The sequence below is a fragment of the Catharus ustulatus genome, chromosome 11, assembly GCF_009819885.2.
Source record: "Catharus ustulatus isolate bCatUst1 chromosome 11, bCatUst1.pri.v2, whole genome shotgun sequence".
Lineage (NCBI taxonomy): Eukaryota > Metazoa > Chordata > Aves > Passeriformes > Turdidae > Catharus > Catharus ustulatus.
This window is the reverse complement of record NC_046231.1, coordinates 13,440,464-13,458,479: the sequence shown is the minus strand read 5'-3', so window position 1 is coordinate 13,458,479 and position 18,016 is coordinate 13,440,464. Positions and strand designations below refer to the sequence as shown.

At 47.6% G+C, this 18,016-nt stretch overlaps 1 protein-coding gene across 2 annotated transcripts in view; it reads right to left on the bottom strand.

Annotated features, from left to right (window-relative positions):
• Positions 1 to 18,016, bottom strand: part of GNAO1 (G protein subunit alpha o1) — a 139,623-nt gene that overhangs the window by 4,866 nt on the left and 116,741 nt on the right. The window contains exons 7-8 of one of the 2 annotated variants that reach the window (XM_033070160.1): positions 10,313 to 10,466; positions 148 to 6,315 (exon numbers count right to left, since the gene is read on the bottom strand). The exons of the other annotated variant lie outside the window; for it this stretch is intronic. Of the exons in view, the coding sequence (XP_032926051.1) occupies positions 6,128 to 6,315; positions 10,313 to 10,466 (342 nt within the window). The 3' untranslated portion in view covers positions 148 to 6,127. Of the gene's footprint in view, positions 1 to 147; positions 6,316 to 10,312; positions 10,467 to 18,016 lie in introns of those variants that run through there. 2 annotated transcript variants of the gene reach the window in all.

Genomic DNA, 18,016 nt, shown 5'->3' with positions numbered 1-18,016 from the left:
CTTTTCAAATTCCTTATTTCCAGGTGGATGAGGCTCTGGCAGACAGCTGGTGCTGTGTGTTGTGCAAGTGCTTGTGGAGCAGCCATAAGATTAAATAACAAGTTTGAGAAGCTGGACGCGCTCAAGGGAGACACAATAAAACCACTCTCACACTAGAAAAGAGCTGGCACTTTATTAACATTTTGTAACTAATAAATACATTACCAACAGCCAATAAATTATTACAATAACTAACGCTCTATTAAACCAATGGACAGTCACTCTTCGTACAAAATTACAGTTAATACAGTTTGGGCCATCAAACATGCAGGAGAAATGATTCAGCAGGAAACCAGCGAAAGGAAAATGGTGACGGCCTCCGGCGATCCTTTGGGAAATGTGATGGGAGCAGGGAGCCCAGAGGCAGGGTGATGGTCACTCTTCCCTTGTCGAGCTCAAGTGGGGAAAAGGAGGTGGGGGAATAGGGCTGAGGAGCACAAATGAGGAACTGGGCTAATTAACAGGGCCGTGGTTGATGCTTAAGCAACCCTATCTGCTTGCCCAGCACCACCAGGTTGGTCCAGCACTGGAAAAGCTGGTGAGACCCAGGCACTGCTGAAAATGGTGTTTTACCTGCCATGATATCTTCTCCCCACCTGGGGCAATGGCTTTAGCTCTGGAACTGTTTGCCTGCTCTACAGTCAGGACTGGGGCTGAATTTCCAAGACACTGGGTGGAAGAGGGGCTGGGGCAGTGAGGATCCAGCCAGCTCCCAGCCCCTCTACCTCTGCTCCTGGTCTCTCCTCCCTGTGCCTACTGCCCTGTGTCCACGAACAGAGCTGCCCTCTTGGGGAGATGGGGCTGTTTCTTGGATCCAGCTCCCTTTCTCTCTGCCTGCAGGGTGCCAGCTGGAGCCTTTGGTCCTCCTCTCACTAAGGCATTGGTGTTTAAGGGTTGCACTTGCTTGTGTTTGCACACAAACAAAGATCTCACAGGCTGCTGGTTGGGGCATGAGTGCTCCTATGCAAAGTCTCTTCTCATAGCCACATTTTCAGTATAACTATATAGGTCATGTACCTATATCTGTCAGCATCAATTATCTGGTGCCAGTGCTGGAGCTGAGAAATGACACGGTGCCCTCAAGTCCCAGGAGCCTCAGGGTGTGTTTGCCTGCTCTTTCCTGCAGGGAGGTAGAGGCAAGACCATGGTCTGCATTTTTGTGCCACTTGGACCACGTCTCTGCTTTCTCATGTGTGCACTGGGGATGTGAGTGAGTGATGGGTCTGGGTGCTCAGGGTGATGCTCAGTAACACCATTTCCACTGACCTTGACATGTCCAGTGCCAGATCACTAATGAGTGCTTTAGTCTCCTTGGAAATGGTTCCGTTTTTGGTGGTAAGCCTGAAGACAAACAATGAAAACCCCCAAGCACACTGGAGCTAAGCTTCTCTAACTGACTTGACTGATGGTCAGCCTTCTTCCCAGGAACTCAGCAACTCTCCCTGGTGCCAGGAGACTTTGTGACCACAAAAAACTTGGGACATGTCACACAAGCTAACAGTGCAGGGTTGGTCCCTTTCCCAGCACTGACTGCAAATCCCCCAGAGGTGATTCTGCCTTGTTGAGCTGCACAGTGAGGCTGGGCACACGGGGACCTTCTGGCAAAAGGACATCTTCTACATCACATCCTGACCTCTTGGAGATTGCACTCCTGGACTGAGAACAAGGTCTGTTCCCTTGCAGACAAGCACTGGGCTCATGCCATGACAGATTTAACCCACCAGATATGTTTTAACATACATTAAAGACTGCCCTCATTAATACCCTTAGTGTCCTGTGAAACAAAATCACATCAAGAGAGGAGGCACGGCGGGCTCCTCCTGAGGCTGCTCTCCCCTCCATGGAGGGAAAAGCCGGCCAGCCATCCAGGAAAGCTGGCTGAAGGCAAGCAGCTAATTCCGGCACAGAGCCCCTGAGAGAGATAGCTGTGTTTGGAAGTGTTGGAGGGCAGGCAGCGGGGATGCTCCGCAGCCGGCAGCACCAGATGGCCGCTCCTCCGGCCCCCCGTGAGAGCCAGACCCTGTGCCACTTCTGTATGCGAGACTGAAAACTGCCTGTGCCACTCTGGGGCTGTGTGTCAGTGCGTGGTTATTGCTCCTTCTCCCAGCCAGCCCAGCTACCGCATCCTCCCAACCCTCTGCAGCTCAGCCCGGCAGCGCTGCAAGGCTTCGCCTGTACGGCTTGCTCTGCTTCATTGGAATTGTTGCTTAAATAAAGAAGCTATTTGCATTTTTGTGGTCTCACGGCTGCACAACCAACCCTCTCATTGACTACGAAGCAAGCCGACAGGGAGCTTCCTTGTTTCGTTTTGCTGCTGTCTGAAGCTCATCATGAGTTGCTAATGCTGCTTCCAGTGCTGACCCCCCTTCGGATGCTTCTGTTGCTGGAACAGCGACCTGAGTCGTTAAAAACCTTCTGCATCCCAAGAAAGGACTTTCCCCCCCCCAAATTTCCACATTAGCTTTGAAGGGCAGTAGGTTGTATACATAGCTGTTTCAATTTTGTGCTTTTAAAATCTATCCTCCATGCCCTGGTAGGATTTCTGATGCAGCTGTACCAGTTGCAATATCCCTGCTATGTGGAGACTGCAAATGAAACACAGCTCTGGATCTCCAAGGGTCTGGATTCAGAGTGTGGCAATTGCAAAGCATAAGGGGCTGTTCAGAAAAGGCTTTTGAAAGCAGGCAATGTATTTCAAGGTAATTTTTAGGCAACTGCTGCAAGAATTGCTGGTGTTTAGAAAAAGCACAGGGCAAAAGATTGCTTGTGGAAGGCACATCTGTCAGGAAGGGCTTTGGAGGATGCAGAAGCCAGCAGTGAGTAATAATTTGGCAGGAGTTCTGGAGACACAAATCTATACATGGCCATCAAGTGGGAGAAATAGTAGTGTTCAACTCTGGAAGCATTTCATCTTCCAAAGGCTGTTTCCAGCATTTGTCACTGAATCCTCATGACACTCGTGTGAGGGAGGGAATGTCAGCAGCAGCAGCTGAGATGAAGCTTTAGACACACAATATGCCAAAGAAAATGAAAGAAGAGGCTCTGTGGGGCAACATTTCCTCTGCTTTTTCTCCCCATGGGAGCTGTTGATGGTCACCAGCGTGCCAGGGACCTGCTGAAGCTGCAGAGGGGGCTTTGACCTCCCAGCTGGCAAAGCTGGGAATGGGTTGCCTTAATCCAGCCTGGAGAGTGGTAAAGTGCGCTGACCCAGCACTGGCCACTTGACTGCATTTGGCAGTTTGGAGATGAGTTAATTTAAATTGTTTTTACCCAAAATATTCTTGTGTGCTTTATGCTGGGAGCTCACAAAGCCTTGGTGTGGTGCTACCTTCCCTGGGAACAGCTTCTGTTACTTATTTGCTTGGATAAAACATCATTCACAGCAAGGGAAGGAGTGGGAAGAGAAAATCTCCAAAACTCCAGTGCTTCTGATCAAAGTTTTCTTACAGAGCTTAATAAAAGACCTGCATCCCTGCCAGCACCAGCACCAGCCATCTACTCTGGGTCCAGTGGTTACCAAGGTGAAGTAGCCAATGTGTGGATTTTCTGCCCTGGGTTTGACACAGCACCCACGTGGATGCTGGGTGCTGCTGCTGGGGCTCAGACACGTGTGGGTGGGCTGTGGCATGAGGAGCTCCTGGTTTTGCTGGCCAGCTCTTTGCAGCAGCCAATGTCATTGGAGGCATTTTAAGGCTGAGATGGTAAAGAGAAAGGTGGCTGCTGGCTTGTGCCAGAGCAGGGGAGGCAGGGAGTTGTGTTATTGCTGTTAGTGCCCAGCAGAGCAGCAGCAGGTCCTGGCTGTGCAATAGCAAATGCATCATTTAATGCTCTCTGGGGTTACTGACAGTTACCAGCCTGGTACTGGTACTGGTGCTGGGCTGTGGCTGCTTGGATGGGTGACAGACACCTCCATTTCCTCTGCAGGCCTTCCCTGCTTGCCTCAGGGTGCTCACATCCCTGGCTGGGCATTTGTCACAAATGTCCCACAAACAATGTCCTGGCAGAGCACAGCCCCTGATGGGGACTCTCCTCTGGCTCCCAGGTGCCCTTCTCTTCCCATCCTCCCTGCTGTCTCAATCTGCCTCCTCTCCCTTCTGCAGCTTCTCTCCCAAAACGTTCCCTAAGCCTCTCCCACTGTCCTCTCCCTCCTGTGCCACCAGATGTGCTCTGTCCCTGCCTCCTGCACACTGATGCTCACCTGGCCCCTGCCCTCTGGGCTGTGCTGCTCTGGGCTGCTCTCACACCATCTCTCCTAAAGGGGCACAGTGAGAAGGGATATTGTCCCTCCAACCACAGCCCTGAAGAGACCTCCTGAGACCTGAAAGCCACTCCTAGATCATGCCCCCAAGAGAGGACAGTTGAACTTGTGGCCAGCCTGCAAAGATTCACGTTTTTCAAGATAATGGATTTCTAAGAGAGGCAGAGAAGAGGCAGGGTTAACATTGCCCAGGTGAGGTGGGCCCTGAGTGGGACCTCAGAGGTGGTTGCCTCACCCAGACAGCAAAGAAGATTTTGGGGTGGACTTCTAAGAGTCCCTCAGAGGTGACACCCCACCTCTCACATTCCCTCCTGCCTTCAACTCAGCAGCACCCAGAGTTCTTGGTGGTGGCCACACACACCTCAGCCCACCTCCATGTGTCCTCTCTGAGCCCCCAGTTTTGCTGTGCTGGGTGCTACCCTCATCCTTCCCACTCCTCTCCCCTGCCTTTACTTCTTCCTTTCCTCGCACTTTTCTTTCCTACTCCATCACTTGACTCAAATCAGCTCCCTGAGCTCTCCTTTGCTGGTGTTAACCATCCATCTCAATATAGGTACAGGTAAAGAGATGCCCTGACTGGAGACACCAGTCCTGGAGCTGTGTCTCTGGGATGCTCAGGCAGGAGGTGGCACTGGCTTGTGCTCAGCCAAGGAGGCTCAGAGCACAAGGTTGGCTTCTCACGGGGTTTAAATGCCCAAGGGGCAATGAAGGGCCACGAGGTTCTTGCACACTTTGCTGCTACCAAGCACAGGGAGGTTTCTCAAAGCACCTTTTCCCATTTCAGGCACTTGAAGGTCAGACTCTGCCTACAAGAGGCCAGGGCTAAATATTTTTAATGTACCCCAGCATTTCAAGGCTGAAATTTGGAAAGTGATGCTGCTTGTGTGCAGCAGCATCACCTCTGCTGAATCACTAAGGCTGGGAGGTGCTGTGGGAAAGGTCCCCAGGCTGGGTTCCTTGTCAGGATGCCACTGAGTGTGGAGTCTCCATCAGGACACCATTCCCAGGGCATCTTCACTGCCTGCACTCCAGGGGTCCCAGCCCAGTGCCTCCATGGCCTCCTTGGAAGTGCCTCAGAAATGGGTTACAGCAACCACTAGATAAATTTCATCATTAATTTTGAAAAACTTGAGGTAAAACTGCTACCAGTAATGAATGCTTTTAGACAAGGCTTAGTAGGCTTTGTTACTGTGTCCCTGTTACTCAGACACCAGCAGAACTCAGTATGGCTGTTTTACTTGTTCAAATAGCTGGAAAAAGGAGAATGTACAAGTACAAGCTATGGTGGCTGCATTCAACACCAAACCCTCCAGCTTTGGGGTCAGAACTGGAGCTGCAAGGTGCCCTCAAAATGATCAGGTTGTATTTAGCACTTCCCAAAGGAATAGTGTTAAAAAAAAAAATAACCAGGAGAGTGAACAATATCCCTTAATTTTCAAGCAGAAAAAAAGTTTTGGTTCCAAACTACACTGTTCCTGACCAGTATTTTAAGGCTTTGATTTTTTTCTCTCTTTAAAACTGAAGTATTTTTGTCTTTTGGCAGTTGAAATGCACTTTGTGGGAAATGCGTTAGCTCCCTGCACAACACTGTGAATTGGAACGGAGGAGTAGAACGGGGCAGCGAGGGAATGAACCAAAAATGAGCCAAAATAAAATAAAATGGATCTGGGGAAAGCAGAACTTGCTGCAGAGTTTTCTGGGACAGGAGGAGGGAATTATGTATTTCTTCCTTGTCATCTTCTGAGGAGGAAAAAACAAGGAAAGGGAGGACCTGTCCGCGGCCCCGGAGGATGCTCCGGGCAGTGCCAGGAGAGGAGCGAGGAGGGAGCTTCAGTAGAGTCCACAGCCCCGCAGGTTGTTGGCGATGATGACATCCGTGACAGCGTCGAACACGAACTGGATGTTGTTGGTGTCGGTGGCGCAGGTGATGTGAGTGTAGATCTCCTTGTTGGCAGACTTGTTCTTGCTCTCGTACTGAGTCTGGATGTACGCCACCGCCTCCGTGAAAGCGTTGGGGCCTGCAGGAGAGGAAAGGGAAGAATGGGTTAAAGCATCCCCATCAGTCCCCAGGGTACCTGCAAACTCCCCGTGCTGGGGATGCTCCTGCAGCCCAGGAGCCCTCTCTCCATCTCAGGGATGGACACTGCAACCAGCCAGGATTGCTGCCAGGCAGGAGATGCTCCCTGACTGTCAGCTCAGCTGTATTTTTATTCTGAGTTGCTGTTTATAGTCTCTAGAGATGAAATGGATGGGGGAGCTGAGTGTTAAACAGGCTGTGATGGAAGAAATTCCACATCATGGTGACAAAAAAGGAAGAAACCTGCCAGAAATGCAGTAAGTGTTTGACCTAGGGAAAAGGCTTCACTTTTTTCCCTTTTTAGAATTTTTTAATTAAAGTTTCCATTTTTGATGGAAGAGTTAATGTGAATTGAGGGCAGTATTAGTAGCTGTGCCCTCCTTTCCCTAAATCATTAAGAGAAAGGGACACGAAAAGATCCAGCCTCTGTTACAGAGAAAAATGGGCTTTTCTCAAAAAAAAACCCCAAAACCCAACAAAAAGACTGATACAGAATGTCCCTTTCTTTTTCAGGAATTAGGATTTCAGTACTCTCTGCTACAGCCAAGACTAAAATCACATTGTGAGGAGTTTCTTGTTTTGATATATAGAGATGTCTGTGCCAAACCTCATTAATCCTCAAATTTTGTGCTAAAAAAAGCTTCGAAGGAGTCATGCAAATGAGTAGATCCTTTCTCCTCTGGCCAGCTCTGACCCTGCTCACACACACATGGCTCCACTTGGGCTCCTCCTTAAGGCTGATGAAGGCTCTGGCTGGCCTGGAGTGCAGCTCCCAGCACTGCCAGGCACTGCCTGACTCCCAAAAGGCTCCACAACAGTAACACTGCTACTGCTTTTGGGCCCCTTTCTCTCCATGATGCTTTTCTGATGGGAAATGCTGTTATCTGCATTGAGAAGCTTGCTGGGGCTGGAGATGTGCTGTGGTAGAAGGCAGCTGCTCTAGGAAATCCCACTTGCACACACATGCACTGCTAGTTGAAGACACAAGTTCATGAGGACCATGGGACTTGAGAAAAAGTGTGAAGCAAGAGAAGAGAAGCGAAGTTTTTTCTGGGAGCAGGTTCTTCCATGAAGAGCTGTGTAAAGAATCAGTTCCACATGCTGAGCACAAGCAGGAGGGTATTTTATGAACAGGAAGTTGGTTGTTCAAAGACATGAGGATTTAGATGCTTGATTCTGTCTAGGAGAGCAGAGAATCACTAATGCCAGCTTGGTTTATATCAAGCCGTGGATTCTGCTGCTGCTTCACTAAGTATTGTGGATTAGTTAAAAGCATGCATGAATTAAGGGGATGGAAACAGTGCTCCAGCAAACAGCAGGCAAATTTGTGAATGCATCTTCTAATAATTCCCTGTCAGCAGAACTAATGGACATCAGAAATTTCATTTCATTAAAAGCATTTTGTGGAACCTACTTGTGATGTTGAAAGTCTGCTTTTTCAGTTTATAGGCTTTTATCAAATAATTCTTTTGAACTCCAGGGCAACATTCTAATAATGTTGCTTTTTCCTGAGGCCACGAGGATTTCATCCTGTGGGCTGTGGCAAGCAAAGCAAGGGCAAGCAGAATGAAGTGTGTGCTTGGGTCTAAAGCCTGGGCTGAATGTCAGCACAGCTAACTCATAACAGCATTGCTGAACACCTGGGGGTGAGAGACCTCCTTACCTCAGATCCCTGTTGGATCAGTAAAAGGACTTTCAGCAGTCAGACCTCCTGCCCTCTCTGATGGCAAAGAGAGACAGGAGATCTGTTGGGGGTCTCTGGCACTGTGAGAACTCCCAGATTCCAGAAAAGCATTTTGAAGGAATTTAGAGCACCTTTGGGGTCCCTTGAGACTTGGGGAAGATTGGTTTGGTTCACTTGCCGCTGAAATGCTCCAGACAGAAGCTTTCTTTTCCTCTGTTTAATCAGCCAAAAGCTTAGCTCCATGTGTATGAATATCTGCCTCCCCCACTGAACTTCTCTCTTGGGCTGGGATAGCTTGGGAAGGAATATGTAAAATGACATTCATTCTTGTTCTAGTCCCTCTCCCATCAGGGATTCAGTAAGAATGTTATTTCAGACTAAGGTTTCTGGGAGATAAGAGTGAAGATCTACAAAACCAGGTGCACAAAATGAGATCAGGAAGGAGTGAGAGGTTAAGATTTGCTTCACTGAGAAAAGGGAAGAGGACATGACAGAAACCATCCAGTATACAGAAGCACTGCTATAAAGAAGATGGTGATGAGCTGCTCTACAAGCCGTCCAAAAGCAGAAATCTAATTTGCAACCAGGAAAATTTGGAGTAGGCATTATTGTGAGCTCAGCTGTAAAGACTGAAATTTCCATGATTAGATCTTTTCAGACAAATGTGTTGGGAATATGTTGGTTCTGTCTGGACCAAGCAGATGACTAGATGGCTGAAATGTGCTGGTAGTGAAAACACCAAAATCTTCCCCAGAGAGGAAGCCTGCAGATGTTCTGAATTCAGCTGGAGTTATTCAGCTCCATGGCCACAGACCATTCAGCCCAAAGCAGCAATGAGGGATCACTTTTGTCTATTCACAGTGAAAAATCAGAGTGCTCAGAGATAAGAAGCTCTGGTTAATAATTTGTTGGCCTGCCCAGAACTGTGACACTCCTGGTGCTCCTGGTTCACAACTGTGTTTCCTGACAAAGAGATTGGCTTCTCTGTCTGTCAGCTTGATTCATCTGGACGTCTCCGGTGAGTTTAAATAATTCATGACGCTAAAAGTTTATTTTTGTGCCATCTCAGAATGGTAATGAAGGTTTGTGGAAGCTGGTGAGATGCAGAGGGAAGCAGCAGGGTGCAGCTACAGCCTTTGCATGGGTGATGTGCTCCCATCATTAGCAGGTCAGATGCCAGGCAGGCAGCAGGAGCGGGGGCTTCTTGCACGCTGCCCATCCCAGAGCTCCTGCTCTCAACTCCACGGGTCACCAAGGCCTCCTTCTCCCCAGCCAAGCTCAGGGCATGGCTCACTGTGGCTCTCCTCTGCCTGCACTATGGGTTAAGAGGTGTGGGAAGATCAGAATGTGAAACACCTCGTTTTATACCTGCATTTAACTGGAAATTAACTGGATTTTTCATGTCCAGACACTTAATGTAAGCAAACCTGAGAGCAAAACTGGGGACTCTTCAACTAGTGTGATGAAAATGTATTGTTTGAGCTGAAAGCAGCCAAGCTGTGAGACCTGCTGTCTGCATACTGGAGGGCTGACCATGGAATCATAGAATGGTTTGGGTTGGGAGGGATCTTTAAAGGTCATCTGATCTAACCCCCCTGCAGTAAGCAGGGACACCTTCAACAGCATCAGGTTGCTGGGAGCCCCATCCAGGCTGGACATGAATGTTTCCAGGATCATGATGATTCTACAGCCTCACAGTGCCTGGAAGTGGAGAAAGTGGCCAGGAACCTGCAGAGGGATTCTTGTTGCCAGAAGGGAGCATGATCAGGTATGAAAGAACTAAGCTGTACTCCAGCTGAGGACAGCCTAACAAACCCCGTGTGACTGGAGACCAGTCACCCATTTATAATGGTCACACTCACTGCACCTTTCTGAGAGACCTGCAAGAAGGTTCATGATCCTGTGTGACACAGGGAGCCCATGCACATGGGTTTGGGGAGTGCACAGCAGCCTCACACCTGCAGGTGCTGGCTTGGTATCAAACACTGGTGAGGTGCAGATCAGACCCTGAATCAGTGGTGGTCGCCCTTTGCCAGCAAAGAACTTGGGTCAAGTCATCCTCCTGCTTTAAGTGGACTGTGGTGGGGGTGATCCTTTGGCACTTTCTGAAATAAAACCTGTAGTGAAGCCAATGGGAGCTCTAGCTCTGCATCTCTGGCCTTGCTGCCTGCGATTCACCACAGCATCAGCCTGGCTGGGGAGGGCTCGGTGGTCCCTTTGCTAAGCACTCCTGTGCAGCCACATTTCTCATTACCTGTGTACTCAGGAAAGCAGATACTCAGCGGAGATTTCTTAATTTTCTCCTCAAATATGTCCTTCTTGTTTAGAAACAGGATGATAGATGTATCTGTGAACCATTTGTTGTTGCAGATGCTGTCAAAAAGCTTCAGAGATTCGTGCATGCGGTTCTGCAATAGAAAGGAAAGATCACATCAGGCCAAAGTCAGCGACCCAGGGATGTTCAACATGTAGGGAAATCTAAAACAACTAAATTAAGGAGGAAAGCAACAAAAAAAGAAAATCTACAATATACATAATAAATTTATGTATACATACAGCTGAACATATACATACACAGATGCAATCCCTATTACATTTGACATACAATTAGTAACTTAAGGGCATTTAACAATACAGAGCTGTTTTGATTTTGCATAACATTAATTTACAGGATCCCAGCTCATAGAAATCATCATGCACCATGCATGGATGGAGAATTATTTTTGCCCTTTGATCAGATTTATGTGTCGGTGTAGCTCATGCAGATTTTCTAAAACGTTTTCAATAATTTTTCTAAAATGTTTTTCCACTTTCTCGAATGTGTGCGGCACACAACTGGTTGGATACATTAACCAAGGACTGGTAGATCCTTGAATTAATCTAGAGTTGGAAGCAGACATCAAGGTGACATAATTTTGGAAATGACCTTGCCGTGACCTTTGCCTGGTTTTGTTATTTTGTTTAGTGTTGTCTGTTGCTGAGCTTTTAATTTTTAAACTTTTTTGTTTTAGTTCTCTTGGACGATGGCTCAACAGAAAGTGTCTCGCAGAGAGGAAAAAAGTGAAAAAGGAAGAGAAAATAGTATAAAAAGGAAAAACATGACAAAGAACATCTAAGAACAACCAGACTAGAAGTCAGGCTACCACTGGTGTTAGCTCATGCCTCTAGAAGAAGATTAGCAGAAGAGCCATACATCCAAATGTATGCACAGCGAGAAGTCAGCTTTTTGGTTATGGGTCATGCAAAAAAGGACACAGAAAAAGAGAGAGATAAGAGGAATGAAAAAACCAGACCAGTTAGAGAGTTTCAAAGTCCGCCACATGGGTTTATGGTGGTGGAAAGAGCTCACGGCAAAGTCAACCAAGCGTCATGTTCCCCGCTGCTTTCAACTCTCCATTTTGTTTTTCTTTTTTTTTTTTTTTCTCGGTTCAATAGAAGCTTCATACCTGCCAAATTTGGTTGGTCTCTCAAATGCTCATTTTTTGGCCTTTGTTTGGCTAGATAAGGTCAGACGGCCGAGGAAAAGCTGTGGAGGTGCCGAGGCTGGCGACGTTTGGCGCCGAGGCGGACGCCGGAGCGCGCACGCCGGTCGCGTGGCCATCGCTGAGCCGGGAGCCGCGTAGCGCGGAGAGCAGGCGCGGTGAGGACGAAGCACACCCGAGAGTCAGGGGGTTATCAAAAGGCAAAGCATGGTACACACCAGACCGGCTCCTCGGCTTTTCCCAGCAGGATCTCCTTAGGACAGCACTCCCCAAACCCACCAGAGTGCGTAAGAAATGGTTACAGCCACCACCACAGAGACACCGGAGAGAACAGGGCTGCACGGGCTTGTCACTGCAGGGTTTTTGGGGTGGGTGCAGCATGTCCTGTTGCCCCCAGCCCTGGATTTGGGAATGTGGAGCGGTACATCAGTCAGCCAGGGGCCTTCACCCCTCTCCCACTCCATTTCATACCTGTGCTGGCATAAAGTTGAGCCCAGCAGTTCACTGATAAACACATTGCTTTTCATTGATATGCTTTAGCATCTACTGAATGTTTTATATAGAGAGAAGAGGCTCCATGTATGAAAGGAACACCTGATCCAGCCCAGAGTGAAACAGGACACACGTGATTTGGTGTGTGCTGCCTTCAATGACTGACTGCACATTTCCCCCCGTTTGTATTGACACACAGGGACGACGACATCACGTACAAACATAAAAATGCATTTGCTCATTGGGTCTCAGTTGCAACACGTTGCTTATCTGGATCATCCTGTGTCTGTGGGCTGTCTTTTGCTAACCCATTTGGTACTGGCTGGTGTGGGAACCCCTGGAGCAATGCTCCTCTTTGCTACTTGTGGTGCCAAAATTGTAACCACATAGAAACCCGGCGTACAAGGGTTTTGTGCAGGAGATCCTTGGATACCCAAAGCCTTTGGGAGGAGAGAATGACGTGGAGGGTGGTCAGGGGAACATACAGCAAATAGAATTAACCATTTTTTTAAGCAGGGTCCCTCACAGAACATTTTAAATTACATTTTTATCACCCTTGCTGATTTAAATAAAAACATGGAGAAACAGGTAAATGCTGCTTGTGGCTAAACCCACAGCTCATCTGCAGCAGCCATCCGCCACCTGGGCAGCCTCGTGCCACTGCTGCCACACTGCACAGCCCTGGTGGAGAGCAGAGGGGTAAAACTGCTCTTCATGGCGTGGGGAGCACCACAGGTGTCATTGGGTTTGTCTAAGAAACAGAAGCTGAGGACTTTTGAGCCGGGCTTCATGGTTAGGCGAAGCCAACTTTTCTACAGTTGTAAGACTATGTAATGATCCTACAGAAGTCCTCCTACTTCTCTTACCCAGTTTGAGCAATTTGCATTAATGCCTGTTAGCAGATGAGACTGTTTTCCCAAGAAATAGTGACTCTTAGTGTTCAGTGGTAACCAGAATATAGAATCACAGAATCATATACACACAGCACAAACCAATACATCCCACTACAACATGAGGGTTACACTAAATGACCCTTTCAGATTCCAGAAACAAGGTTCAAAGCTTCCTAAGGCAATCTGACCTGGTTTTCTGATCTCTACATGTTGATTTTTCCTCCAGCTTTGTCACTCAGACAAGTAAACATAATGAACTACTCTGCCCACTCATCCTTATTAATGTAGGAAATTTTTTGGTCTTAAAATCCAGCTTTTCCTTCCCCATCACTAAAAGATGACATTATTCCAAAGCCAGAAGATGACATTCAAAAGCCATAAATCGCTTTCTGTGTGTGGCAAAGGTGCAGAGCAATATTCTGATGAGCAGGTATGGATGCTTCTGTTGTCATACCTGGATGCCATATGGGAAATGCTGTTGCATCCCAGGGGGCTTCTGGAAGCCCACACAAGCTGTCCTGGTGCTGGCTAGCATCAGGAATCCTCACTGTCTCCCTTTCCTTTCCCTTCCCAACTGTCACTAGTTCAATAGATGTTTGTAGGAGCTCTCCAACAGCTCAGCCAGACCCAGAGACGAGGATGAGGAAGCAGTGTCTGGGTACCACATATAAAAGGACAGACTGCTAAAGGAGGAGTGAGAAGTTAAATCCCCCAAATAATCCCCCTCCTCGCAGTGAATCCACAGTGAAAGACCAATTTAGTCCCTTAGAATTTGCCTGGGGCCTCTTTCTCTGTGATGGGGCAGATGTGCCTATTCTGCTAGGAGGCACTAAAGGTTATGCTCCTCACACTTTTAGATTAAGTGACACAAATTATTTCACCTGCTTTTGGACCCATCATTCTGCTTTTTCTCACTTTATTTTGGGTCTATCATTAAGGGAAGAACTCTTCAGACAGTAATTTCTTAATGTCACTTCCTATTTAAAAATTGGCATTTAAAATTCTTACACCGGCAAATATTTCATACCCCAACAAGAAAAGTAGCACCAACAACCATGTTACAGAGGAGCAACCATTCACCCATGCATATTCAAAGTCCAGTTAACTTTTCCTGCACAAGACAAGAGACAGAATTGCTCATAGCTGAGTTCAGATGTCATTGCACAGCTGTGTTCCTGTCACTGATATGAAGAGCAAACAGCTTTTCACTCAGCATGAGGGGGAAAGGATGCTGCAGTCAAGACTGTCCAGGCAGAAACATCTTTTTTTTTTTATTTTTACCAGAGCATGGGAGGAGACCTGATGTTTTCTGCAACAACCACTTGATTCAATATTTTCTGTTTTCCTTGGTGATTAAGTGCTCGCTGTCACGCAAACTATAAGGACACTGATGGTTATCCTAAGCAACTCCATATTCCCCCTCCTGCTTATATTTCCTAAGATGTCCAAGCCACTTTGGCTTGCTTTGTCTCTCCTAAGGCAATTCTGAGCACTGCAATTGCATTTTCCTTGCCCAATGACAGCAGAGAGAGCACACTAACCAGGTCATGCTGTACAATACAAACCAACAGGCCAACACTAATGCACACCAAGGGTTCCAGCACAGAGCCTTCCACCCATCCCATCCTCAGCATGGGGACACAAACAATACTTGCATGTCTTGGCTAGATGTGGTTGACCTAAATATCTTAGCTATGGAGGCAGCAATGTGCAGCATCTCCCTCTCTTGCCATGACTCCTTTGAATTTGCAAGGTAAAAAACAGAGGATAGTCTCAGTTCCCATGGCAGGTCCAATTCCATTGCTGTTTTAAAAAAAAATTCCATTAGGAATTCTATTTAGAAAGAACACTGGAAATCTACCTTTGTGAATCATCTTCTCTAGTTTCACTGAGTTATATGACTGCCCCTCTCTCTTCCCAGATTACAGAGCTGAGGCTTTTCCTTCTGTAACCTCAACTTACGAAACAAAAAGGTAAGTCACAAATGAGACAAAACAGCCTTGTTATGCAAAGACATAATCCAGGCAGGTGTTCTGCCAGTTAAAGCAGGGTGTTCCCACTGTGTACAAACGTGGCAGAGAGCCTGGCAGCTCCTTGTGAAGGACTTGAGGGCTGGGCAGAGGGTATCATTTTGCCACATGAGCTCTGGCTTGGGCTGTGGCTGGCAGCAATGGAACTGATGAAAGCATTGCTTGAATCTCTCTCATGCCTTGTGCCTCTCCCCTGGGAGCTGGGCACACAGGGACACAGTTTAGATGTGCCAACAGCAGCATAAGGTGTTGGAAGCAATGGGAGAAGTTGGAGTCATCAGTACTGGGAGTTTCTGTGAAAAGTGTGATCTTTATGGGTGCACAGGCCTAAAAATCAGAGATGCAGAAAGTTTTCTTTGTTTTATTTTTGTCTTTCTGATCTGGACATAGGGAGGTACTTGCTTGCCTTGACTCCTGCTGTGTGGATCTTTGTAACAGGGAAATTAGAGAGAAAATACATCCCTTATAAAAGACTGCCTGCCTTTAAGGAGCAGGGACAGCTTCAAACACACCAGTCTTGTTTTAGCTGCTGCAGGAGGATGGGTGCTCAGTCTTTTAAAACAAAGAGTACAATAACCCACAAAACAACTTTACAAGCACAGAGCTGTATTTGAATTTTAAGTGCAGGGACAGGTCAGAGAGTGTTTCACCCAGCCTTGTTTAACCAGCTCTTTGGAAAGGATTCACAATAAATCAATTTGTGAGCTTTTTCCAGTGAAACAAGCTGACCCTACACTTTTCCCACCTGGAGCTTACCAAGGGGAGCCTGTCCCTGTGATGCTGACTGCATCTGAACTGCAGTTTCCTCCACCTGAAGTGTGGTTTGACTTATAGAAGTGCAAAAAGCACCTGTGAAATCCTGTGCTCATTGACAACAGGGTGCTGAGTGCAGGAGGAAAAAACATTTTCTACATGCACCCAGCTTTGGAAGGGTTTTTTTGGACCCTGATATGCAGTTGGGCTCTTTCCCTCTCATGGCTCCATGCCAGCAATGAAAGCCTTCTGCCAGTCCTTTCATACTCATGGAGACATCTGTACAGCCCCCAAACCTTCAGTGGCTCAACACAGCTGCAAGTGTCTGGACTGTAGTAAGTGTCTCTAAAAAATGAAGCTGGAGGAGCAGCATCCAGCTCACTTTCTCAGCTGCCTCCTCTTTGTGTTTTCCAAGTGAGAAGCAATAAAAGCTGATTGACGTCATTAAAGCCAGCAGATGTGACGGATGCAGACAGCAAATCAGCTGACTGAGGAGATGCTGTGTTACTGCTGGGTTTTTGGAGAGGCACCACAGTACCAAGGAGGGGCCAAATGCTTGGGGGTTCACCTGGCATGGGTCTGTGGGTGCCACGTTTTCCACCTGCCATTTGTGATGGGGTTATAATAGGGCAGGCAAGATGCAGCACTGCTGTTTTTTCCTGAGTGCATTGGTGCCCTTGCTCAGGGCTGTTTATTTGGGTTAGGCAGGGGCGTCCTGCTGGCGTGGTGGTGGCGATGCCGAATCCTTTCCCCGTTTACGCCGAATGTGTAAATGAGCAGCAGCTGCCTCTGCCCTCCTGTTGCTCAGCATCCCCCGAAATGTGTTGTGAGCAGGGACTGAAATAGCAAGCAAATGTCACTGCTGTGCCAGAGCTGCACCAGGCTGCTCTGCTGCAAAGGGAGAGTTGGAGATGCATAAATCCCAGTTTCTGCAGCGTGGCACTCCAGCAGGGAGGCTGAGCTGGCTCTGGGGTGGTGCTGGGTGAGGGACAATCACTGGCAGGGCTCTCCCCAGGAGAGATGTTCTAACCTCCAGTTCAGAGGAGCAGAGATAAGGCTGACATTTAAAAAATGGCACTGACATTCAGGCCATTCCATTCGTGCTCCATGGCTTTGAATCACAGGCTCTGACTTGTGTGGATGGGCACCCAAAGGTGACCTGTATTAAAAGCTGGCTTCACAATTTGGGTGTCACAATCTAAGTTATACCTACAGAGCACCTTGCTCTCTGCTCATATCACAGCTTTGCTCTCTGTCCCCTGGACCTGCCCTTTCTGTGTTCTTCTGTGTCTCCTGGCTGATTTTGCTGCCCAGCCGCAGAGCTCTATAGCGTTGACCTAATGGCTGGATTTTTCAATTCATGTCAGGAGATTTTGGTTCCTTCCCAGTAAATCCTACAGGGCTGAGCATCCTTGAACGTATCATAGCCAGTGTCAGAGGGAGGAGACAACTGGGGATTATAACAAAGTGGACATGACAGGATGTAGAGTGTCTCAGTTGGATTGGAGGGAGATGCAGTCATGATCACAGAATCACAAGGACCATAAAATCCAACTCCTGTTCCTGCAGAGAACAACCCCAAGAGTCACACCATGTGCCTGAGAGCATTGTCAAAATGCTTCTTGAACTCTGTCAGGCTTGGTGCTGTGGCCACTTCCCTGGTGAGTCTGTTCCAGTGCCTGATCACACTCTGGGTGAAAAACCTTTTCCTAATTTCCAGCCTGAACTTCTCCTTGACCTGTTACCAGTCCTGTGACTGGTAATGTTAATATCACCCAGAATTCTGGCACCAATATGATTCAAACAACAAGGTGATTTCATCAGAGTTTGCTAGATCTCACAAATGTGGCTCCGAGGCTAGAAACCACAGACCCCCAGCCTTTTTGGGACAAGACAAGCCTCACTTAACAGCAATCTTTCCCTCAATTCCATCCTTATCCACAGCTTTCTGCAAGCCTGACATCTTTACCAGCAGGAGAATAAAAAGCCTCAGAGAGACAGAGCTGGCAGGAGCAAGCACTCCATGCTGCTGCTGCAGATTGGGCACCGATGAAATCATTACTGAGTCTGAGTATGGCTTCCAATTCCTTTTCATTAGACAAATGTAACTGGGTGCCCACAGTTGTCTTTATTCCCAAAAACATGCATCCCCATCATACTGAATGAATGGTCAGAATATAGTAATGAGTCTCACTGCATCCTTTTTTGTGTATTCAATTCACTTGTATTAATTGCACTCTAATACCAGGGAGCACACAGGTCCTCACCAGCTTTATTTCCAGATGGTATTTTGAGCCTAATGTCACAG